The following is a 25,660-nucleotide window of genomic DNA, read 5'->3' on the forward strand; positions in this document are numbered from 1 at the left end:
ATGAGAAGAAACTAAAACTGCTGATACCTGATTCTAAAACTTTATCATTTAAAAATTGTGTTTAGGAGCCAATCTCTAAATGTAATTTTAAACAATTTTGGTGCAAACATAAATGGAAATTGAATGTTCCTTTTCTTCTAATTTTAGGAACATCTGGTCTTAGGACATATCTATTTATAACTCTAATATTTGGAAGCTAGGATTTCCCCTTAAAGTATTACTTGTAAAATATGTAACTCTTCAATTTGAAGAGTTAATATGATAATTTTCTTCAGAGTTTCTACTCAAGTTAACACTGTATCAGATTAGTCATTTGTTCAATCACTTTTCCTTTGGGCCTTTTCCATTAAATATAATTTTTTTATATCAGTGAATCCTGTTATAGGGCCTGTTTATTTCCATCTGATATAAAGCACTTTTGGGACATTGTAATTTCCTTTATCCAATAGGTGATGATATTACAAAGAATTGATTATTAGCTGATCGAGTAGTTGAATAAGATGGTTGGAAAACTGCATGTTCTGGATTTACACTGCTGTTTATTGCTCTTAAAAACTGTGTGGTGCCAGTTCGGTGTGTCTTGTCTTAGCCATTGTTCCGTTTAAAGAAATGCAAAATTAGATTCTTCTGTCCTACCTAATTAAATGGTTAGGATGTGGTTAATTTGCCTATTTTTTGTTTTGATCAGTCCCTTAGAACTAGGTTTACTCGTTGCCAATTTGGTTAATCCTTCTTTGAGGTATTTGATTGTGATACACTAACCTGTCATCATAAGCCATGTTATCCTTTATTTCACATTATTTCATTGTGCTTTTAGTAGCTTTTCTAAAGTTTCACCTTCAGTTTATTAGATTTTTAAGATATTAGGAAAAAACCACATTGGGGCATTTATGTTTTTAATGGACTGAGATTGTATTTTTTTCTGTATGTATTCCTTTGTCCTAAGAATGATCACACAGTTTGTTTATATAATGAACTAAAGATTCTTCATCCTGGTCTTTCGTTAAACTTACCTAAGTTACTTATTCACATGGTATGTAGAGTCAAATAGATCTAGAAGACTTCATTACATGAAAAAGCCTGAAGAGAGAAGAAATGTGTTGAAAGTCCAAAGGTCTGTGGCATAGTGACTGAGGTTTATCTGGAGTTTTTTTTTTTTTTTTTGAGAGGGCATCTCTCATATTTATTGATCAAATGGTTGTTAACAACAATAACATTCAGTATACGGGGGTCAACGCTCAATGTACAATCATTAATCCATCTCAAGCCTAATTCTCGTCAGTCTCCAATCTTTTGAAGCATAACGAACAAGTTCTTACATGGTGAACGAATTCTTACATAGTGAATAAATTCTTACATGGTGAACAGTACAAGGGCATTCATCACAGAAACTTTCGGTTTTGATCGTGCATTATGACCTATAAACAATCAGGTCAAATATGAATATTCGTTTGATTTTTGTACTTGATTTATATGTTGAGCCCACATTTCTCCTATTATTATTATTATTTTTATTTTTAATAAAATGCTGAAGTGGTAGGTAGATGCAAGATAAAGGTAGAAAACATAGTTTAGTGCTGTAAGAGGGCAAATGTAGATGATCAGATGATCAGGTGTGTGCCTATGGACTAAGTATTAATCCAGGCTAGACAAGGGCAGCAAGACATCCACGGATGCAGAAGATTTCTCTCAAAGCAGGGGGGGTGAGGTTCTGAGCCTCACCTCTGTTGATCCCCAAATTCTCACCTGATGGCCCCCCTGCGACTGTGCCTGTCTTAGGTTGTTCCTCCCTTGAGGAATCTTACCCGTCTCTGGCTAACCAGTCATCTTCCGGGGCCATACAGGGAAATGTAAAGTTGGTAAGTGAGAGAGAAGCCATATTGTTTGCAAAGGTTAGCTTTTTACTTCTTTGCAGATTTATGCCCTGTGGCTTCTATGCCCAGCACTTGTCTCGAGGTATCTTTACCACCTGGAGGAATTATGATACTCGGTAAATTCGATATGAGGCACGAATTCTATTTAAGGTTTGTAATTAGGAAGGAAGAAGAAAAGCTATAGATGTAGCATATGAAGGAAACTTGGGAGGATTGATTATTTCTTTGACATATCTTCTTGTAGAGTACCTTAAGTATGTATAGGTTTTAAACTACTAACTAATTTGCACACACATATTAACATAATAGGAATACGGTGACATAAACAAAGCAAATCTATAATTACCATCCATCTCCAGTGAAGCCAAGAAAACCATTTAGGCACCCTAGGCATTTGTGAAAATTTATCTATGATATGATGGATATTGTCCAACTGTACTTGAACCATCAGACAAATTAAAGCAGCCCATTTCTGGGATCTGTTCACATCCCATATGTTCTTTTAACCATAGATAGTCTATAGTCATGAGATTTTGGAGTGCTACAACTTGCACCCCTCCCAACTCCTGGTTGAGTTCCAACAGTACAGATCCGGTCAAATTCGTTGTCTCACTGTATGCACATGCCAGCCTAGACATCTCCCTCCTCATTCCTATGGCAAGTCCAGGAGACGGTGAGCTGGATGCAGCCACAACTGCAGCATCGTCCGGATCCCTTTGGAGGCTTTTTGATGATCATCCCCCGGCACAAGTCCTCCAGAGAGTGCTGATGCCGGAAGCTCCTCCTCATATCGTATCTTAGTTCATTTTCTGGGTATCCAAGCTAGGCCTTGATCTTCTGCATAGAAACAAACAGACCCTTTGCCCACACTTTGACATGCCCTTTATACCACTGTGCAGAACTCATTGGAGGTCAGCACACAGTAACTGCTTTTTTTTTTTTTTTTTAATTAAGAGAAAGGAATATTATCAGAAAAGAGTACCTCCATAGCTGATCATCTGACACCCTTTAAGTGATCAACATTAAGGATATTTAAAGCATGTGTTGATCTTTGATTTACCAATAGTTTTATCCTGTTAAGGAGTAATCCCCCTTTTCTTTCTTTCTTTCTTTCTTTTTTTTTTTTTTTTTTAATTTTTAATCTACACTTACATGAAGAATACTATGTTTACTATGTTCTCCCCTATATCAGGTCCCCCCTAACAACCACATTACGGTTACTGTCCATCAGCTTAGCAAAATGTTGTAGAGTCACTACTTGTCCTCTCTGTGTTGTGCAGCCCACCCTCTCCTTTCTCCCTCCCCCCATGCATGCTAATCTTAATACCCCCCTTCCTCTCCCCCCCCCCCCTTATCCCTCCCTGCCCACCCATCCTCCCCAGTTCCTTTCCCTTTGGTACCTGTTAGTCCATTTTTGGGTTCTGTAATTCCGCTGCTGTTTTGTTCCTTCAGTTTTTCCTTGTTCCTATACTCCTCAGATGAGTGAAATCATTTGGTATTCTCTTTCTCCGCTTGGCTTATTTCACTGAGCATAATACTCTCCAGCTCCATCCATGTTGCTGCAAATGGTTGGATTTTTCCACTTCTTATGGCTGAGTAGTATTCCATTGTGTATATGTACCACATCTTCTTTATCCAGTCATCTACCGATGGACATTTAGGTTGCTTCCAATTCTTGGCTATTGTAAATAGTGCTGCGATAAACATAGGAGTGCATCTGTCTCTCTCAAACTTGATTGCTGCATTCTTAGGGTAAATTCCTAGGAGTGGAATTCCTGGGTCAAATGGTAGGTCTGTTTTGAGCATTTTGATGCACCTCCATACTGCTTTCCACAATGGTTGAACTAATTTACATTCCAACCAGCAGTGTAGGAGGGTTCCCCTTTCTCCACAGCCTCGCCAACATTTGTTGTTGTTTGTCTTTTGGATGGCAGCTATCCTTACTGGTGTGAGGTGATACCTCATTGTAGTTTTAATTTGCATTTCTCTGATAATTAGCGATGTGGAGCATCTTTTCATGTGTCTCTTGGCCATCTGTATTTCTTTTTTGGAGAACTGTCTGTTCAGTTCCTCTGCCCATTTTTTAATTGGGTTATTTGTTTTTTGTTTGTTGAGGCGTGTGAGCTCTTTATATATTCTGGATGTCAAGCCTTTATCAGATCTGTCATTTTCAAATATATTCTCCCATACTGTAGGGTTCCTTTTTGTTCTATTGATGGTGTCTTTCGCTGTACAGAAGCTTTTCAGCTTAATGTAGTCCCACTTGCTCATTTTTGCTGTTGTTTTCCTTGCCCGGGGAGATATGTTCAAGAAGAGATCACTCATGTTTATGTCTAAGAGGTTTTTGCCTATGTTTTTTTCCAAGAGTTTAATGGTTTCATGAGTTACATTCAGGTCTTTGATCCATTTTGAGTTTACCTTTGTATATGGGGTTAGACAATGGTCCAGTTTCATTCTCCTACATGTAGCTGTCCAGTTTTGCCAGCACCATCTGTTGAAGAGACTGTCATTTTGCCATTGTATGTCCATGGCTCCTTTATCAAATATTAATCGACCATATATGTTTGGGTTAATTTCTGGGGTCTCTAATCTGTTCCACTGGTCTGTGGCTCTGTTCTTGTGCCAGTACCAAATTGTCTTGATTACTATGGCTTTGTAGTAGAGCTTGAAGTTGGGGAGTGAGATCCGCCCTACTTTATTCTTCTTTTTCAGGATTGCTTTGGCTATTCGGGGTCTTTGGTGTTTCCATATGAATTTTTGAATTATTTGTTCCAATTCATTGAAGAATGTTGCTGGTAATTTGAGAGGGATTGCATCAAATCTGTATATTGCTTTGGGCAGGATGGCCATTTTGATGATATTAATTCTTCCTAGCCATGAGCATGGGATGAGTTTCCATTTATTAGTGTCCCCTTTAATTTCTCTTAAGAGTGACTTGTAGTTTTCAGAGTATAAGTCTTTCACTTCTTTGGTTAGGTTTATTCTAGGTATTTTATTCTTTTTGATGCAATGGTGAATGGAATTGTTTTCCTGATTTCTCTTTCTATTGATTCGTTGTTAGTGTATAGGAAAGCTACAGATTTCTGTGTGTTAATTTTGTATCCTGCAACTTTGCTGTATTCCGATATCAGTTCTAGTAGTTTTGGAGTGGAGTCTTTAGGGTTTTTTATGTACAGTATCATATCATCTGCAAATAGTGACAGTTTAACTTCTTCTTTACCAATCTGGATTCCTTGTATTTCTTTGTTTTGTCTGATTGCCATGGCTAGGACCTCCAGTACTATGTTAAATAACAGTGGGGAGAGTGGGCATCCCTGTCTGGTTCCCGATCTCAGAGGAAATGCTTTCAGCTTCTCGCTCTTCAGTATAATGCTGGCTGTGGGTTTATCATATATGGCCTTTATTATGTTGAGGTACTTGCCCTCTATTACCATTTTGCTGAGAGTTTTTATCATGAATGGATGTTGAATTTTGTCAAATGCTTTTTCAGCATCTATGGAGATGATCATGTGGTTTTTGTCTTTCTTTTTGTTGATGTGGTGGATGATGTTGATGGATTTTCGAATGTTGTACCATCCTTGCATCCCTGGGATGAACCCCACTTGGTCATGGTGTATGATCCTTTTGATATACTGTTGAATTCTGTTTGCTAATATTTTATTGAGTATTTTTGCATCTACATTCATCAGGGATATTGGTCTGTAATTTTCTTTTTTGGTGGGGTCTTTTCCTGGTTTTGGTATTAGGGTGATGTTGGCCTCATAGAATGAGTTTGGGAGTATTCCCTCTTCTTCTATTTTGTGGAACACTTTAAGGAGAATGGGTATTATGTCTTCTCTGTGTGTCTGATAAAATTCCGAGGTAAATCCGTCCGGCCCCGGGGTTTTGTTCTTGGGTAGTTTTTTGATTACTGTTTCAATTTCTTTGCTTGTAATTGGTTTGTTTAACTTTTGTGTTTCTTCCTTGGTCAGTCTTGGGAGGTTGTATTTTTCTAGGAAGTTGTCCATTTCTTCTAGGTTTTCCAGCTTGTTGGCATATAGGTTTTTATAGTAGTCTTTAATAATTCTTTGTATTTCTGTGGAGTCCGTCGTGATTTTTCCATTCTCATTTCTGATTATGTTGATTTGTGTTGACTCTCTTTTTCTCTTAATAAGTTGGGCTAGAGGCTTATCTATTTTGTTTATTTTCTCAAAGAACCAGCTCTTGGTTTCATTGATTTTTGCTATTGTTTTATTCTTCTCAATTTTGTTTATTTCTTCTCTGATCTTTATTATGTCCCTCCTTCTGCTGACTTTAGGCCTCATTTGTTCTTCTTTTTCCAGTTTTAATAATTGTGATGTTAGACTATTCATTTGGGATTGTTCTTCCTTCTTCAAGTGTGCCTGGATTGCTATATACTTTCCTCTTAAGACTGCTTTCGCTGCATCCCACAGAAGTTGGGGCTTAGTGTTGTTGTTGTCATTTGTTTCTATATATTCCTTGATCTCTATTTTGATTTGTTCATTGATCCATTGATTATTTAGTAGCATGTTGTTAAGCCTCCATGTGTTTGTGAGCCTTTTTGTTTTCTTTGTAGAATTTATTTCTACTTTCATACCTTTGTGGTCTGAAAAATTGGTTGGTAGAATTTCAATATTTTGGAATTTACTGAGGCTCTTTTTGTGAGCTAGTATGTGGTCTATTCTGGAGAATGTTCCATGTGCACTTGAGAAGAATGTATATCCTGTTGCTTTTGGATGTAGAGTTCTATAGATGTCTATTAGGTCCATCTGTTCTAGTGTGTTGTTCAGTGCCTGTGTGTCTTTACTTATTTTCTGCCCAGTGGATCTATCCTTTGGGGTGAGTGGTGTGTTGAAGTCTCCTACAATGAATGCATTGCAGTCTATTTCCCTCTTTAGTTCTGTTAGTATTTGCTTCACATATGCTGGTGCTCCTGTATTGGGTGCATATATATTTATAATGGTTATATCCTTATATAACCATTGTTGGAGTGAGCCCTTTATCATTATGTAGTATCCTTCTTTATCTCTTGTTACTTTCTTTGTTTTGAAGTCTATTTTGTCTGATATTAGTACTGCAACCCCTGCTTTCTTCTCACTGTTGTTTGCCTGAAATATGTTTTTCCATCCCTTGACTTTTAGTCTATGCTTATCTTTGGGTTTAAGGTGAGTTTCTTGTAAGCAGCATATAGATGGGTCTTGCTTTTTTATCCATTCTATTACTCTATGTCTTTTGATTGGTACATTAAGTCCATTTACATTTAGGGTGACTATTGAGAGATATGTACTTATTGCCATTGCAGGCTTTAGATTCGTGGTTACCAAAGGTTCAAGGTTAGCTTCTTTAGTATCTTACTGCCTAACTTAGCTCGCTTATTGCGCTGTTATATACACTGTCTGGAGATTCTTTTCTTCTCTCCCTTCTTATTCCTCCTCCTCCATTCTTCATATGTTGTGTGTTTTGTTCTGTGCTCTTTTTAGGGGTGCTCCCATCTAGAGCAGTCCCTGTAGGATGCCCTGTAGAGGTGGTTTGTGGGAAGCAAATTCCCTCAGCTTTTGCTTGTCTGGGAATTGTTTAATCCCGCCATCATATTTAAATGATAGTCGTGCTGGATACAGTATCCTTGGTTCAAGGCCCTTCTGTTTCATTGCATTAAGTATATCATGCCATTCTCTTCTGGCCTGTAGGGATTCTGTCGAGAAGTCTGATGTTAGCCTGATGGGTTTTCCTTTATAGGTGACCTTTTTCTCTCTAGCTGCCTTTAAACTCTTTCCTTGTCCTTGATTCTTGCCATTTTAATTACTATGTGTCTTGGTGTTGTCCTCCTTGGATCCTTTCTGTTGGGAGTTCTGTGTAATTCCATGGTCTGTTCGATTATTTCCTCCTCCAGTTTGGGGAAGTTTTCAGCAATTATTTCTTCAAAGAGACTTTCTATCCCTTTTCCTCTTTCTTCCTCTTCTGGTATCCCTATAATACGAATATTATTCCTTTTGTATTGGTCACATATTTCTCTTAGTGTTGTTTCATTCCTGGAGATCCTTTTATCTCTCTCTATGTCAGCTTCTATATGTTCCTGTTCTCTGGCTTCTATTCCTTCAATGGCCTCTTGCATCTTATCCATTCTGCTTATAAATCCTTCCAGGGATTGTTTCACTTCTGTCATCTCCTTCCTGACATCTGTGATCTCCTTCCGGACTTCATCCCACTGCTCTTGCATTTTTCTCTGCATCTCATCCCACTGCTCTTGCATTTTTCTCTGCATCTCATCCCATTGCTCTTGCATTTTTCTCTGCATTGCTGTCAGCATGTTCATGATTTTTATTTTGAATTCTTTTTCAGGAGGACTAGTTAGGTCTGTCTCCCTCTCAGGTGTTGTCTCTGTGATCTTTGTCTGCCTGTAGTTTTGCCTTTTCATGGTGATAGAGATAGTTTGCAGAGCTGGTACAAGTGACCGCTGGAAGAGCTTCCCTTCTTGTTGGTTTGTGGCCTTTTCCTGGGAGAATAGCGACCTCTAGTGGTTTGTGCTGGGCAGCTGTGCGCAGACAGGGCTTGTGCTTCCTGCCCAGTTGCTTTGGGGTTTATCTCCGCTGTTGCTGTGGGCTTGGCCTGGCTGGGGCTGTTCCTCCAAAATGGTGGAGCCCCGTTGGAGGGGGAGCGGCCGGGAGGCTATTTATCTCCATAAGGGGCCTCTGTGCTCCCTGCTGCCCAGGGGGTTAGAGTGCCCAGAGATCCCCAGATTCCCTGCCTCTGGTCTAAGTGACCTGTCCTGCCCCTTTAAGACTTCCAAAAAGCACTCTCCAAACCAAAACAACAACAGCAACAATGAGAGAGGGAACAGAAAGGAAAAAAAAAGGAAAAAACACGCGATTTTTTTTTTTTTTTTTTTTGTCCTCAGGTGCCGGTCCCAGGCACCCGCTCACTGGTCCTGCTGCTCTGTCTCCCTAGCACCAGGGTCGCTGTCCTTTCAAGGCTTCCAAAAAGCACCCACCCACCGGTCCCGCAGGGAAGGAACGCTCAATATTCTTTGTCCTCAGGCGCTGGTCCCAGGCACCCGCTCACCAGTCCCGCCTCCCTGCCTCCCTAGCACCGGGGTCCCTGTCCCTTTAAGGCTTCCAAAAAGCACTCGCCAAAAAGAGAGAAAAAAAGGGGGAAAACGCGTGATTTCCTCTGTTCTCAAGTGCCAGTCTCAGGCATCCGCCCCCCGGTCCCGCAGGGAAAAACGTGTGATATTCTTTGTCCTCCGGCGCCGGTCCCAGGCACCCGCTCACCAGTCCTGCCGCCCTGCCTCCCTAGCACCGGGGTCCCTGTCCCTTTTAGGCTTCCAAAAAGCACTCGCAAAAAAGAGAAAAAAAAAGGGGGGAAAAACGCGCGATTTCCTCTGTCCTCAAGTGCCGGTCTGAGGCACCCGCCCCCCGGTCCCGCAGGGAAAAACGTGGGATATTCTTTGTCCTCAGGCGCTGGTCGCAGGCACCCGCTCACCAGTCCCGCCACCCTGCCTCCCTAGCACCGGGGTCCCTGTCCCTTTAAGGCTTCCAACAAGCGCTCGCCAAAAAGAGAAAAACAAAGGGGAAAAACGCGCGATTTCCTCCGTCCTCAGGCGCCAGTCTCAGGCACCCGCCCGCCGGTCCCGCAGGGAAAAACGCAGGATATTCTTTGTCCTCAGGCACTGGTCCCAGGCACCTGCTCACTGGTCCCGCCACCCTGCCTCCCTAGCAATGGGGGCCCGTCCCTTTAAGGATTCCAAAAAGCACTCGCCAAAAAAAAACCGCACCGGTTTCTTTCCACCCGCCGGGAGCCGGGGGGAGGGGCGCTCGGGTCCCGCCGGGCCGGGGCGCTGGGTTCTTGCAGGTGTGGATGTGGTCTGGATGTTGTCCTGTGTCCTGCGGTCTCTATTTTAGGAAGATTTTACTTTGGTATATTTTCATAGCTCTATGTGTTTTTGGGAGGAGATTTCCACTGCTCTACTCATGCCGCCATCCTGGCTCCGCCTCCTATCTGGAGTTTTAGGTAATTCATTGGACATCCGTTGGTTTGGTTGTAGTTGACATGGAAGGCAGAGGCTTTCTGTCTTAGTTTAAGGTCAGTGAATTAGTCTCTAAAATGGATCAGGTTATTAAGTAAATACTAATGACTAAATTATAGATAGCATCTTACACATCGTGTTTACTGAAGATGTTTAAGATTTCTTAGACCTGAATCTGTGTACAGCTGAACAGTGCAGGGGGTTAAGGAACATTGACACTCCATGCAGTTGAAAATTTGTATATCACTTTTGACTCCTCAGAAATCTAACTACTAATAACTTGCTGTTATCTAGAAGCTTTACCCATGACATAAAAAGCCAATTAACACACTTTTGTATGTTTTATGTATTATATACTGTATTCTTACAATAAAGGAAGCTAAAGAAAAGAGAATGTTTTTTCAAATTGTCACAAATCTCCCAAAAATATTCCAATATACTTACTGAACAAAATATGTATGTAAGTGGACCCATGCATTTCAAACCCGTTTTGTTCAAAGGTCAGCTATGTTTGCATTCCTTTTAATCTAGGCAGATTGCATATGAGCCCTCAAATATCTAGAGAAATGCTGTTTTTTCCAGATCTCACCATATTGTGTTTAATGCTGTGAGCTTATTTAACTGAGAGAAATCTTCTTTGGGTGATAGAATTTAAAACTGAATGTGGTCACCATGGAAAAATGAACTCCTTCCAGAGTCTCTTTTTGAGAAAGTCATTGTCGGATGTGTTATTCAGCCAGGAACATGTGGTACCAAATTTATTAAAATTGTTTCAGTGCTCTTTGTTTCATTTTCTAATGTCAAGTGGGAATATGGAAATAATTATTAGACTCATGGTAATCTATCAAAGGGTGAATCTGATACAGTGATTTATTAACAAGAAGTGAACTTGGAATTTTTCCCTTAAATGAATATCTTTTACATTGTTGTAGCCAAAGAATGAAATTTTGGGGGAACAAACTGATTAAAGCCATGTATTCTAACAAAAAATAAAAGATGTAATACATATAGTTTATTTTAGTTAGCATTCCAATGTCATTCATAATTTTTACTTGCCTCATTTTCTTGCCAGTGACCATTTCTTTTTTTTTTTTAAAAAGGCTTTAGTTTTGGATTTTATTTATTTGTTTAAAGAGTGTAGGTAGTGATTTAAACCAAGACTTTTGCTAAAAGCATCTAGCAGTAAAACCATGGCTATCAAACTAGTTTCTTTCGTAGAAAATGGCTGTTCTTTCAGTGTTTCTGAAAATTTCTTTAGACAGTCTTTCCACTTTAGAGTGTCTTCTGTTACACATGTAGCATTTGGTGTCATTTAAAAATCTTTGGCAGAAAATCACTATCATGACCATTGCTTTTGATTGACCATCTGTCAAGTCTATGGGTGACCCCTAGTGACTCCTAAGGTCTGGCAGTCTTCTGTCTTCTACAGAGCCCTCTTTTGATCAGTCCAGTCTGCATTTCTTCCTAGCTTCTCTGAACTAGTATTTGTAAAATCTTTAACCACACAGCTTATAACACTTAAATCTAGTTGTTTCAACAACTAGATCTCAGTTTTGTTACATGAAGGATTAATTCCTTATATTTGTGCTCTCCTGCAAAAGATGTATTCTAGGATATGCTGGTTAATTGATTATTCAAATCCCTATAACAGAACTAAACTTTTATTGTGCAGAAATGAGTTTAAAGAGAAAAATTTCCCCTTACTTTACAGTTTATAATGAAAGACATTCATGAACTTGAGACATAATAGACTTGTAGTAAATATGGTTGAATGAGTTTCTCACTGAACATCCTCTTTTAATGTTTAGCACATTGTGAAGCAACACTGAGTTTTTCTTGGGCATTGCTATTTATTACTGGCTTAGAGGCTTAACTAGATTGGTCGCATAGCAGAGTTAAAACCACAGGTCTGAAGTCAGGCTGGCTGGGCTCTGAGGTGGGTGCCATTACTTTACTTCTTTGTGATTCTTTTTGACTCACTGTCTTTATTAGTGAAAGAGGAGTGATAACACTAACTGCATGATATATTGTGAGGATTAATTAGATAATATATATGTAATGATATAAAAATAATGAGATTTTTATGTATTTTCATATTTTGTACATATACATAATGTTTACATGAATTCTCAGCACTTACTAAGTTCGAGTTGGCTTCTGATAAAAAATGAAATTCAACCAAGTAAAGTTGAAGATCTAATTGGTTTTATTAAGCGATTCCTGAGTTGGGCAGCAAGTAGAGAAATGATCTGAGGAGTCGTACAAAATGGAAGGTTTTTATAGATAGGAGATGGGACAAAAAGTTGTTAGCAAAAAGATGAGGGATTGTTTCAGGGAAGGTCACCTTGCTCAGGAGGAGCAGGGGGTCTTTTACAGATCAAAATTCCAGTCTGATTGGCTTAAAATTCTACTCCTGGGAGGGGCTGAAACTGCTGTTAGGTAAAGTAGTAAGCACCATACTGGTGACTTAGTCCAGAAGAAGTGATCCCATCTTGGGCTGTGTTCTTTTTTTTTTTTAACACTTCAGAATAGAAGTATATAATATGTTTTAGAAGGAAATATTGTAATATTTGACATTATTCTTATAACATTTCCAGGTTTGAAAAGCACAATGGCAGGAAACAGCCTTGTTCTCCCCATTGTTCTTTGGGGTCGCAAAGCGCCAACACATTGCATCTCAGCAGTACTTCTAACAGACGATGGGTCCACCATCATAACTGGATGCCATGATGGACAAATATGTCTCTGGGATCTTTCAGGAGAATTGGAAGTGAGTATTTGAAATGCCTATTGTATGTGTTAAGTACAAAAACTACTTAATAGAGAATAACACAGTCCCAGAATAATACTTGGCTTCATAATATATTTTCTGTGAAACACAGTTTGACTAAAATTTGTATTATAAAGATTGATTATTTACATTATTCATCAGAGTTGACTTCTGCTGGCTTTCACTATTTTCCAATTATAATATCTATCCAAACTAGCTTAAGAGGTTACATTTAGGATTTTTCAAAAGATTTTCATCCATACTGAAGACAAGACAAAAACATTTCCCCCATTTCTTCTCCTCTACCTGCTGCCTTTGGCAACCACCAATCTATTTTCTATATCTATAAGCTTGTTATTTTTTTTTAATATGTATATTTTTAGATTCTGCATATAAAAGATCATATGGTATTTGTCTTTCTCTGTCTAACTTATTTTACTTAGCATAGTGCCCTCAAGGTCTATCCATGTTATGGCAAGTGGCAAGATTTCCTTCTTTTTTATGGGCAAATAATACTCCATTATATATATATATATATATATATATATATATATATATATATATATATATATATATCACAGTTTCTTTAAATGACTGAATTGTATGGTATCAGAATTTTATATCAGTTTGGCTGTTAAAGAAAAGAAATACTTTAAAAATCAACTTTCTTGCCCCCTGCATTCCATGCCAACTGCCACTGCATGTTCTCTGTTCTCTTTTATAGAAAAATGCCTGGGGAGAGTTGTCAGAGAAGGGAGGTTAAAAATATGGAAAAAGAGAAAAGTAGAGCTACCTGGACTCCAGGTCCCAGATGGAACATGGCTATAAGAACTAATACATCATATTTTCTTATTCTGATCATCTTGCCTTGCCACTTCTAACTTGATAGCTGTCTTTTCTGAACTGTGTGGTCTTTGAAGATGGATGGTCTTTATAAATTGGTTAATCAAATTATTTTGTATTTGTACTGATCATGTGTGAATGTTTAATTAATAACTGATATAACTTAAATACTTATGGAATATGGTGAGATATAAATAAAAGATATAAATAAAAATAAACAAATAACCCATATATTTATTTCTTCCTCTGATTATACTAATGCTTTTTTCTTTGTAAGTTTCTTGATGTTAAGATTTTATTGTTGTGATCTAGCATTGATACTAGGCATAGATGTATTTTTGGATGGTTATCATTGTATCATGGTTAATCTTCCCTTATTAGCCACTTAGTGGTCATTTAGAGCCATTTGTTAAAGCCATCTTTTTGTTTTTTTCCCCTCTAAGCTCCAGAAAACTTCCGTTTAATGAAAACATAAATGAGTTTCTGTTCACGTGAACCCAGACATACATTTCTTTATTCACTTATACCTTCAGTAGGCTCTCCCTCCATAATAACCTTATGTGCTGTACAACCTTGCAAGGATCATTAACTTTGTCTTACAATCTTGTCCTTTGTCCTCTTTCCTGAAGCTGGTTATAGGATGATGTGCATGTGTGTGTGTGTGTGTGTGCGTGCATGATGTTAGTTGATAACATCCATGTTGCAGAACCGATACCATATATGGAGTCAACATGAACCACCTTGAGACCCCTCAGGTGGCGCCAGGAAAATGAGATTGGAGTATAATTCTGAGAATTTGAAGGACCTTGCAGTTTCTGTCCTAATTCCCACATTCCTTTGCCAATAGTGTATAAACCTGTCTTTCAGGCTGATTGGGTAAAGCAGATTTGGGAAAGGTCCCCTGTCTTCTTGTTGGGCTGCCCTTCTGATAATAAAGCTTTCTGTGCTTCAAACCTAGTGACTCAGAGATGGGCTTACTCTGAGCACACTGGGCATGTGAATCTGGATTTGGGGGGTTCAGTAACATAAAGAAACATCAATTTATGAAAATATTGTCTTAAACGTTTCTATTCTTTAGCTGACTTTGTATTTATGAAAATATACTTAGTATAGTTTTATTTACAAATTTTTTTGCTTCCATCTGACAATGGATGCTGAAACCATAAATTTTGTTTTTATTTTATAATTGTTAATTGCTAATATTTAGACATATGCTTGCCTTTTGGCATTTGACTGGTGTTCTGACTATATAGCATGTTGATTGTGCTGTATTCACTTCTGGTCTAGTGGAGTATTTTCTAGATTCCTTAGAACTTTCTTTTTATCTGATTATGTTGTCTGTGAATAAAGGTAGTTTTACTTCTTCTCTTTTCATTGTGTATGCCTTTATTACTTTTTTGTACTCTCTTGGTAGGCAGTTACTTGCCTTATTGCTGATTAAGACTTCTTGTGCGGTGATGAATGTTGAAGGGAATGGACATCCTTGCCATATTTCTGATCTTGGAGGGAAAGCATTCAGTTGGTCACCATTGAGTCCGGTGTTAGTGTTAGGTTTTTCATAGATACTCTTTATCAGATTGAATAGCTTCCATTTATTCTTAGTTTGCTGGGAGTTTTTATAATGAATGCCTTTTGAATTTTATAAAATGCTTTTTCTGCATCTTTTGAGATGATCATATGGTTTTTCCCCTTTATTCACTTGATATGGTGAGTAACATTGCTTTCTAATGTTAAATTAACCTTAACATACCCAGGATAAGGTCCGAGTGGTCATAATGTATTATTTTATATATTACTGGATTTGTTTTGTTAATGTATTACTGTTTTTTTTTTCCCCTTTTTGTGTTTTTGTTTCTTTGGTCTTGATTCATGAATTTTATAGGTCTGGAGTTTATCTGATTTTGGTATCAGAGTAATTCTGTCCACATGAAAGGATTGTGAAGTGTTCACTTGTCCTCTGCTTTCTCTCTCTTTTGTGTTGTAATTTTCTTTTATTTGTTCATTTTTTCAGTTTTCCTCCACCCCCAGCTTTTAGTGAGGAATAACTGATAAATAAAATAGAATGTGTTGTAAATCACAACAGGATAATTTTATATAATTGTGAAATGGTACCAAGAACAAGTTAATTAACATATGTATCACTTCACATAGATAATTTACTTTTTCTTCTGTGGTGAGATGTTTAAGATCTACTCTCAGTAAATTTCAAGTATATAATATCTTATTATTAACTACAGTCACCATACATAGATCCTCATCTAACTGAAAGTTTGTCCCTTTGTCCTACATCTCTCTGTTTCTCTCTCCCCACCAGATCCTGGTAACCCCGTGTCTATGAGATTGGCTTTTTCTTTTTGGTTCCACTAAGTGATGCCGTTTGTGTTTCTCTGTCTCTTATTTCACTTAGCGTAATGCTCTGTGTTGTTGCAAATGTCAGGATTTCTTTTTATTTTTTATGGCTGGATAATATTCCTCTGTGGACTGTGTGTGTGTGCATGTGTGTGTGTGTGTGTGTGTACATTTTCTTTATCCACCTGGTGACTTGGGTTGTTTGTGTGTCTGGCTGTTGTGGATAATGCTGCAGTGCACATGGGAGTACAGATATCTCTTCATGATCCTGATTTCAAATCCTTTGGATATATACCAAGAAGTGGGACTGCTGGATCATATGGTGGTTCTATTTTTAATTTTGTGAGGAGCTCCCATGTTGGTTTCCATAATGGTGGTACCAAATCACTTCGCACCAACAGTGCACGAGGGCTCCCTTTTCTCCACATTCTTATCAACATTTGTTATCTCTTTTCTTCTTGATAGCAGCCATCCTAACAGGAATTAATTTGCATTTCTCTAATGATTAGGAAGTTGAGTATCTTTTCATGTACCTATTGGCTATTTGTATGTCTTTGGAGAAATACCTGTTCAGGCTCTTTGCTTTTTTCTTTATAGGATTATCTATTTTCTTGTTTTTTGTTTTGTTTTGTTTTTGCTATTGAGTCATAGGAGTTCCTTGTATATTTTGGATATTACCACCTCAGATATGTGGTTTGCAAATATTTTTCTGTAGATTACCTTTTCATTAATTGATGGTTTCTTTTGCTGTGCAGAAGTTTTTAGTTTGATGTAGTCCCATGTGTTTATTTTAGCTTTTGTTGCCCATGCTTTTGGTATCATACCCAAAAATCATTGACAAGACTAATGTCTAGGAGGTTTCCCCTTATGTTTTCTCTTAAGGTGTCTATGGTTTTAGATCTTACATTTAAGTCTTTAATCCATTTTCAGTTATCTTTTGAGGTTAGTGTAATATAGAGGTCCTGTTTCATTCTTTTGCATGTGGATATCCAGGTTTCCCTGTATTGTTCATTGAAGACACTGACCTTTCCCCAATGTGTTCTTGGTACACTTATCATATAGTTGGCTGTGCATGCATGGCCATATTCCTGGGCTCTTGATTCCCTTCCTTTAGCCTGTATATCTGTTTTTATGACTGTTTTGTATGTCTGTTTTGATTATCACAGCTTCATAAAATAGTTTGAAATTAGTAAGTGTGAGGCCTCCAATTCTGTTTTCCTTTCTTATGGTTGCTTTGGCTATTTGAGGTATTAAAAAAAATGTCCATATTATCCAATACTATCTACAGACTCAATACAATTCTATCCAAATTCCAGTGGCATTTTTCACAGAATAGGAAAAAACTATCCTAAAATTCACTTGAAAACCACAACATAGAACGTCCAATGCTATGTTGAATAGAAGTGACAAGAATGAATATTCTTGTCTTGTTCCTGATCTTAGAAGAAAGACTTTTTAGCTTTTTATTGTTGAGCATAATGTCAGCTGTGGGTTGTCATATGGGGTCTTTATTATGTTGAGGTACATTCCTTGTGTACCAAATCTGTTAAGAGTTTTTATTCATGAAAAGATACTGAATTTTGTCAAATGCTTTTATTGCCTCTGTCAAGATGATCATGTGATTTTTATATTTTTGCTCATTTTTTTAGGTAATGGTGAAGTAAAGCCTAGTTTTAGTTACTCTCTTATGTCTGAAAATGGAATTTTCCAGCAAAGCTGTGCACAATGGAAATAAAACTATTGGTAAATCTGATTTTCATGGGAGAAATTAAAAAATTTACTGAGAGCATTTTTTCCAATGAATGAATACTGAATACTACATAGAGATTGTGTTAGATTATGAGAAAAGTTTAGAAATATAAGAAAATATTCTAGGTCTATTGTAAACATAAACAAAGATTGGAATTTTCTCTTAATTATAACTATGCAAAAGATGGCCAAGATAATTTCATTTGGAAAATCTCTTCCATTGAAACATACCATAATTATAGAACAATCTAAATACTCTTTCCAATGGATTATTTAATTTTGAACGATCTAGCTTTCCTAGTAGGTTAGGATAAATTTCTTGCAATGTGAAATCATGAAGGGTACAAAGGGGCTTTCAAGGTATTGGTCGAATTCTGTATTTCTAACTGGGTATTGAGTATAGAGTATTTTTAACTGGGTATTGAGTATTGAGGATTTTTAACTGTGTATGTGGTTATTCAATATATTCTTTATTTCTTCTACATATGTTATAAATATTATTTGTATGTATTAAATATTAATATATCCTGAAACAATCTAAGGCTCCAAAGTAACCTGGAGTTATAGCATGCCATTTGGTACAAAGGTAGATAAATCTGGGGGTTAATTGCTAGACTAATTTTAGAATAAGGGGTACTAAACCATCCTTTTTGTAAGGTCCTATGTCACTAAATCACTAGTCTGTGAAAGTCATTCTTAGTTCCTGAGAGCTAACATTGGCATCAGCATTTAGGAGGGTACCTGTCCTGTATTTTTTGTGCTTCACAATGATAGAGACTTAAATGTGTTTTCAAATCAGTGAAGGTATTATTTTTTTAAAAGTAAGGTTAAATCACTTCATTTTATATACTAATTCACATTTTAAACCTTATCTGCCCATATACTAGAACTTGGTGCTTAAGACTGCCCTGGTTTGAATCCTGGCTCCATCACTCTCTGTATGATATTGGGCAAATAATGCCGCTTCTTGGTGTTCTGGTTTTGACCTTAGAATTACCTGCGAGGGTGATTGTGAGCATTAAAAGAGTGGGAATCATTATTTTTCTGTTCTTAGTTTTTGGTGTTCTGAGCAATTCTATAGCCTTCTCAAATCTGTATCTGTGTATTTGTATTGGATATTTAACAGGATTCCTTAAAAATTAATTTTTTTTAATTTGGCACTTACATCAACATATTTGTGTATTTTCAGGTTAATCCTCGAGCACTATTGTTTGGTCATACAGCTTCAATCACCTGTTTGTCTAAAGCTTGCGCTTCTAGTGACAAACAGTATATTGTGAGTGCATCTGAAAGTGGGTAAGTATTTTTTTTTATTCACTTTTTTCCTCATAAGTCTTTATTGCAAATAGTATTGGTATATTGGTAAGTAGGTAGGTTTTTTTTTTCTCTGAGTATTTTTAATATAAATGCTTCAGTGGTCTTAACTTAAAGATATTTGAAATATCTTTATTTTAAAAATGTGAATTTTATCTTTATAAATGGTTTTTATAATACTTTTATTATAATTCATGATTCATCTTTGCCGTGCTTTTGAGAAACTCAGAATAACTTAGGAGTTAAAGCTTGACTATTAATCCCCATGGCATTTTTATTGAGTTGGCAAACTATTTTGAGAGTTTAAAAAAAACCTGAATGATTTTAGGCTAGCATAAATTTGCAAGATGAAGTCATGCAAAAGTTCATGCAGTAGATGTATGTTAATACACGAATGTAACTGTATGTATATATATATTCCTAAGTTTCAGAATATAACTTGTTTTTGGAGAGATGGGTCATTGGATGGTAGGTGTAGGGTTCAGAATGTAAGGAATTTTTAAAACTTTCTTGGTGCTTAGAAAATTGTGTATTTACACAGTATGTTATTAAAGAGATTTAGAGAACTAGAAGAGAATTATTTAACAAGTTATCCCTCCCCCCCATCATTAATTTATGTTTGAAGAGAACCTAGTATTACTGTTTGGAACAAGAGCGGCAACATATAGTGCCTTTTGGTCAATTAAAGGATAATTCTCACTAGGAGGCATATTCTAAATAGGTTGAATGTCCCTTGAAAAATTGTTTAATACCATCTGAGATTTAGGAAGGGGGATCTTATAGAAAACCTTCATAATATCAGGATCATTACATTTTATTCATGTTGTCTTCTGTTAAATAAATCTTATTTCTTTAAAAGGCAAGGTGTATCAACATTTCTGATTTTGAATGTTATGTCTTCAGTTTGAGACATGAGCTTTTTTTTGGTATGTACTCAATAAAACTCCTGTAGTAAATATAGAATGAAAACTGAAAACATATTTAATTTCTAAACTTTTGGAATTCAGTTGACTTTATATTTTTTCTTTTGTGCTAAATCTTCTAGCTATGGTTTAAATCAAAAGTTTGCATTGTTTTTGTCACTTGCCCCTCATACATCCCTTGGGGCTCTGCTCTGCTCCATTATTCTTCTCACTTTGAGGTTGAGGGCGAGGGAGCAAGCACCGTCCGAAGCAGCCACTGTCTGGAGTGGAGGCAGAGGAGAGAGAGACTTCTGCAGGGCCTTGCTTCAGTTTTGGCCAGAGCTGCTCACGAAGCTCCATCAGCCAAAAGGGAATCAGAAAGTGGAGCCCTAGTGTGCAACCAGAAAGAATGTGGATGGGGACAGGGGTTGGGATGGTGAGTGGGAGAACCAGGATTGTTTGATGAACAACAGTAATGACTATGCACTACTTCTGAACTATATCAGTTTAAATGGAAGATTGATTTTAAACCGCTGTGACAGAGTTGAACAGAACTTTTAAAAATTAGATTTTAAGTTAGCTATTTTGTTTTATAGAGAGATGTGCCTCTGGGATGTGAATGATGGCAGATGTATTGAATTTACAAAATTAGCCTGCACACATACTGGCATACAGGTTAGTATCTACTTCTATAACTGTCCAAATCAGCACAGTTCATTACAAATACACAATTTAAAAAAATGTGTTTTAAACATTGCATCTATATTTTTAATGAGAAATGGGTATAGATAAGCAATAGGCCAAGAAGACCAGAAATGGAGTAGTAAAGTCTTCCTGCTAAGATGGTATAGTGGGGAGGGTAATAAAGTAGACCAGACTCCTGGGGAAATTTACAAGGTAAGCCAGTTGTCACTGCTGCTTCCGCTCTGTCTGGCTATCCTAGTTACCCAGGTGAGAGCCCCTTTACGATTCAGCTAAGTCCTCTAGATCTAAAATAATGGAATTCTCTCTTGCTAGTCTTTATGATTCCACTCATGATTGACACAAATTGACCCACTTTACAGATCATATCCTTTAATTTTTTTGTGCAGTTGGTCCTTGGGCATATTTACTGACTTTCTAAATCTGTAGAAGAAATGTCTATTTCATATGCCTGGTTTACATAATAATTTACATAGGAATTTATAGTTTTTGACTTGTATTTCCTGGTATTCTTTCACAAATGTCAAGTTCTTTGTGCTTCAATTTACTCATTTACTCTGTTGAGTGTTGGGAAAATTGCAAGTGTCTAGGAAGTACGATTTATGTTCTCAATGGGAAAGGACACAGAAGAGAAGAGAGCTCACATTTATTGAGCAAATATTGTGTAAGCATTTCTTATATGGTGTTCCATTTAGTCCTCCCCACACCCTTACATATTAAGTAGGACTACGTCATTTTACATACAAGGAAACTGAGACCCAGAGTGATTAAATGATTTGCCCTAGTGTCACAGTGTGTCATTCCAGGTGCCAGGATCCCAAATCAGGTTTACCAGAACATTCCAGGGACTGTATTCATTTGTTACATCATGCTTCCTCCCTTAAAACAAACAAAATCATTTGATGAGAAAGAAACCTTTCGGTGCCAATAGAAAAGCAATGGATAATTTTTGTGGGGAAGGTGGTGGTCAGTGTTGTGACTATTTCTTACCCTGTCAAAAGCCTTTTAAAAATATCTTCTTCAATGTTAGGGTGTATGCTTTATATTTATAGGGCACATATTATTTATTTATTTTTATCATATGAAGACTTATTAAGGATTATAGAGAGAAAAGGAATAATAAAGGATGTAGAGCCATTGACTATATAGATAATATTTCAATTGAGAAATTATATATAATTTTCTTGAACTCATTGTAGATAAGTATTTGACTATTGTAATTCTGTAAAAATTTTTGGTTTACATTTTAGGAAAAATTTTCTTCATTCATTCAACAATATTATTTATTTCAACAATTTCAGTGCCTAGTATTTATTGGATCCCGTAGTAGGTCTTCTGCACTTTTTTTTCTTTTCTTTTTTTTATTTTGTTATCATTAATCTGCAATTACAGGAAGAACATTATGTTTACTAGGCTCTCCCCTACTCCAAGTCCCCCCCACCCCAAGTCCCCCCCACAAACCCCATTACAGTCACTGTCCATCAGCATAGTAAGATGTTGTAGAATCACTACTTGTCTTCTCTGTGTTGCAAAGCCCTCCCCTTTCCCCCAACCCTCACATTATACATGCTAATCATAATACCCCCTTTCTTCTTCCCTGCCTTTATCCCTCCCTACCCTCCCATTCTCCCCGGTCTCTTTCCCTTTGGTAACTGTTAGTCCATTCCTGGGTTCTGTGATTCTACTGCTGTTTTGTTCCTTCAGTTTTTCTTTTGTTCTTATACTCCACAGATGAGTGAAATCATTTGGTATTTGTCTTTCTCTGCTTGGCTTATTTCATTGAGCATAATACCCTCTAGCTCCATCCACGTTGCTGCAAATGGTAGGATTTGTTTTCTTCTTATGGCTGAATAATATTCCATTGTGTATATGTACCACACCTTCTTTATCCATTCATCTACTGATGGACACTTAGGTTGCTTCCATTTCTTGGCTATTGTAAATAGTGCTGCGATAAACATAGGGGTGCATCTGTCTTTTTCAAACTGGAGTGCTGCATCCTTATGGTAAATTCCTAGAAGTGGAATTCCTGGGTCAAATGGTAAGTCTATTTTGAGCATTTTGAGGAACCTCCTTATTGCTTTCCACAATGGTTGAACTAATTTACATTCCCACTAGCAGTGTAGGAGGGTTCCCCTTTCTCCACAGCCTCGCCAACATTTGTTGTTGTTTGTCTTTTGGATGGTGGCGATCCTTACTGGTGTGAGGTAATATCTCATTGTGGTTTTAATTTGCATTTCTCTGATAACTAGCGATGTGGAGCATCTTTTCACGTGTCTGTTGCCCATCTGAATTTCTTCTTTGGAGAACTGTTCAGCTCTGCCCATTTTTTAATTGGATTATTTGCTTTTTGTTTGTTGAGGTATGTGAGCTCTTTATATATATTTTGGATGTCAAGCCTTTATCGGATCTGTCATTTACAAATATATTCTCCCATACTGTAGGGTACCTTTTTGTTCTATTGATGGTGTCCTTTGCTGTACAGAAGCTTTTCAGCTTGATATAGTCCCACTTGTTCATTTTTGCTTTTGTTTTCCTTGCCCGGGGAGATATATTCATGAAGAAGTCGCTAATGTTCACATCCAAGAGATTTTTGCCTATGTTTTTTTCTAAGAGTTTTATGGTTTCACGATTTACATTCAGGTCTTTGATCCATTTTGAATTTACTTGTGTGTATGGGGTTAGACAGTGATCCAGTTTCATTCTCTTACATGTAGCTGTCCAATTCTGCCAGCACCATCTGTTGAAGAGACTGTCATTTCCCCATTGTATGTCCATGGCTCCTTTATCGAATATTAATTGACCATATATGTTTGGGTTAATGTCTGGAGTCTCTAATCTATTCCACTGGTCTGTGGCTCTGTTCTTGTGCCAGTACCAAATTGTCTTGATTACTATGGCTTTGTAGTAGAGCTTGAAGTTGGGGAGTGAGATCTCCGCCACTTTATTCTTCTTTCTCAGGATTGCTTTGGCTATTTGGGGTCTTTACTGTTTCCATATGAATTTTTGAACTATTTGTTCCAGTTATTTGAAGAATGTTGTTGGTAATTTGATAGGGATTGCATCAAATCTGTATATTGCTTTGGGCAGGATGGCCATTTTGACAATATTAATTCTTCCTAGGCATACGCATGGGATGAGTTTCCATTTGTTAGTGTTCTCTTTGATTTCTCTTAAGAGTGTCTTATAGTTTTCAGGGTATAGGTCTTTCACTTCTTTAGTTAGGTTTATTCCTAGGAATTTTATTCTTTCTGATGCAATTGTGAATGGAATTGTTTTCAAGATTTCTCTTTCTATTGGCTCATTGTTAGTGTATAGGAAAGCCACAGATTTCTGTGTGTTAATTTTGTATCCTGCAACTTTACTGTATTCCGATATCAGTTCTAGTAGTTTTGGAATGGAGTCTTTAGGGTTTTTTATGTACAATATCATGTCATCTGCAAATAGTGACAGGTTAACTTCTTCTTTACCAATCTGGATTCCTTATATTTCTTTGTTTTGTCTAATTGCCGTGGCTAGGATCTCCAGCACTATGTTAAATAACAGTGGGGAGAGTGGGCATCCCTGTCTGGTTCCCGATCTCAGAGGAAAAGCTTTCAGCTTCTCGCTGTTCAGTATGATGTTGACTGTGGGTTTATCATATATGGCCTTTATTATGTTGAGGTACCTGCCCTCTATTCCCATTTTGCTGAGAGTTTTTATCATGAATGGATGTTGAATTTTGTCGAATGCTTTTTCAGCATCTATGGAGATGATCATGTGGTTTTTGTCTTTCTTTTTGTTTATGTGGTGGATGATGTTGATGTATTTTCGAATGTTGTACCATCCTTGCATCTCTGGGATGAATCCCACTTGGTCGTGATGTATGATCCTTTTTATATATTTTTGAATTCGGTTTGCTAATATTTTGTTGAGTATTTTTGCATCTACGTTCATCAGGGATATTGGTATGTAATTTTCTTTTTTGGTGTGGTCTTTGCCTGGTTTTGGTATTAGGGTGATGTTGGCTTCATAGAATGAGTTTGGGTGTATTCCCTCCTCTTCTATTTTTTGGAAACCTTTAAGGAGAATGGGTATTATATCTTCTCTGTATGTCTGATAAAATTCTGAGGTAAATTCATCTGGCCTGGGTGTTTTTTTCTTGGGTAGTTTTTTGATTACTGCTCCAATTTCTTTGCTCGTAATTGGTTTGTTTAGATTTTGTGTTTCTTCCTTGGTCAGTCTTGGAAGGTTGTATTTTTCTAGGAAGTTGTCCATTTCTGCTAGGTTTTCCAGCTTCTTAGCATATAGATTTTCATAGTAGTCTCTAATAATTCTTTGTATTTCTGTTGGGTCCGTCATGATGTTTCCTTTCTCATTTCTGATTCTGTTGATGTGTGTTGATTTTTTTTTTCTCTTCATAAGTCTGGCTAGAGGCTTATCTGTTTTGTTTATTTTCTCAATGAACCAGCTCTTGGTTTCATTGATTTTTTTCTATTGTTTTATTCTTCTCAATTTTGTTTATTTCTTCTCTGATCCTTATTATGTCCCTCCTTCTGTTGACTTTAGGCCTCATTTGTTCTTCTTTTTCCAATTTTGATAATTGTGACATTAGACTATTCATTTGGGTTTGTTCTTCCTTCTTTAAATATGCCTGGATTGCTATATACTTTCCTCTTAAGACTGCTTTCGCTGCGTCCCACAGAAGTTGGGGCTTTGTGTTGTTGTTGTCATTTATTTCCATATATTGCTGGATCTCCATTTTAATTTGGTCATTGATCCATTGACTGTTTAGAAGCATGTTGTTAAGCCTCCATGTGTTTGTGAGCCTTTTTGCTTTCTTGGTGCAATTTATTTATAGTTTTATACCTTTGTGGTCTGAAAAGTTGGTTGGTAGGATTTCAATATTTTGGAATTTACTGAGGCTCTTTTTGTGAGCTAGTATGTGATCTATTCTGGAAAATGTTCCATGTGCACTTGAGAAGAATGTATATCCTGTTGCTTTTGGATGTAGAGTTCTATAGATGTCTGTTAGGTCCTTCTGTTCTAGTGTGTTGTTCAATGCCTGTGTGTCCTTACTTATTTTCTGCCCAGTGGATCTATCCTTTGGGGTGAGTGGTGTGTTGAAGTCTCCTAAAATGAATGCATTGCAGTC

At 37.1% G+C, this 25,660-nt stretch overlaps 1 protein-coding gene across 4 annotated transcripts in view; it reads left to right on the top strand.

Annotated features, from left to right (window-relative positions):
• The window catches only part of WDR7 (WD repeat domain 7), a 354,103-nt gene that overhangs the window by 21,914 nt on the left and 306,529 nt on the right, over positions 1-25,660 (top strand). For 3 of the 4 annotated variants that reach the window (XM_073213119.1, XM_073213120.1, XM_073213121.1), the window contains exons 2-4: positions 12,495-12,667; positions 18,798-18,904; positions 20,421-20,499. In XM_073213119.1, coding sequence (XP_073069220.1) covers positions 12,509-12,667; positions 18,798-18,904; positions 20,421-20,499 — 345 coding nt within the window. In that variant the 5' untranslated portion in view covers positions 12,495-12,508. Of the gene's footprint in view, positions 1-12,494; positions 12,668-17,508; positions 17,603-18,797; positions 18,905-20,420; positions 20,500-25,660 lie in introns of those variants that run through there. The other variant, XM_073213123.1, reaches the window with a different exon arrangement.

Source organism: Manis javanica, chromosome 9, assembly GCF_040802235.1.
Source record: "Manis javanica isolate MJ-LG chromosome 9, MJ_LKY, whole genome shotgun sequence".
In the NCBI taxonomy this organism is placed as follows: Eukaryota; Metazoa; Chordata; class Mammalia; order Pholidota; family Manidae; genus Manis; species Manis javanica.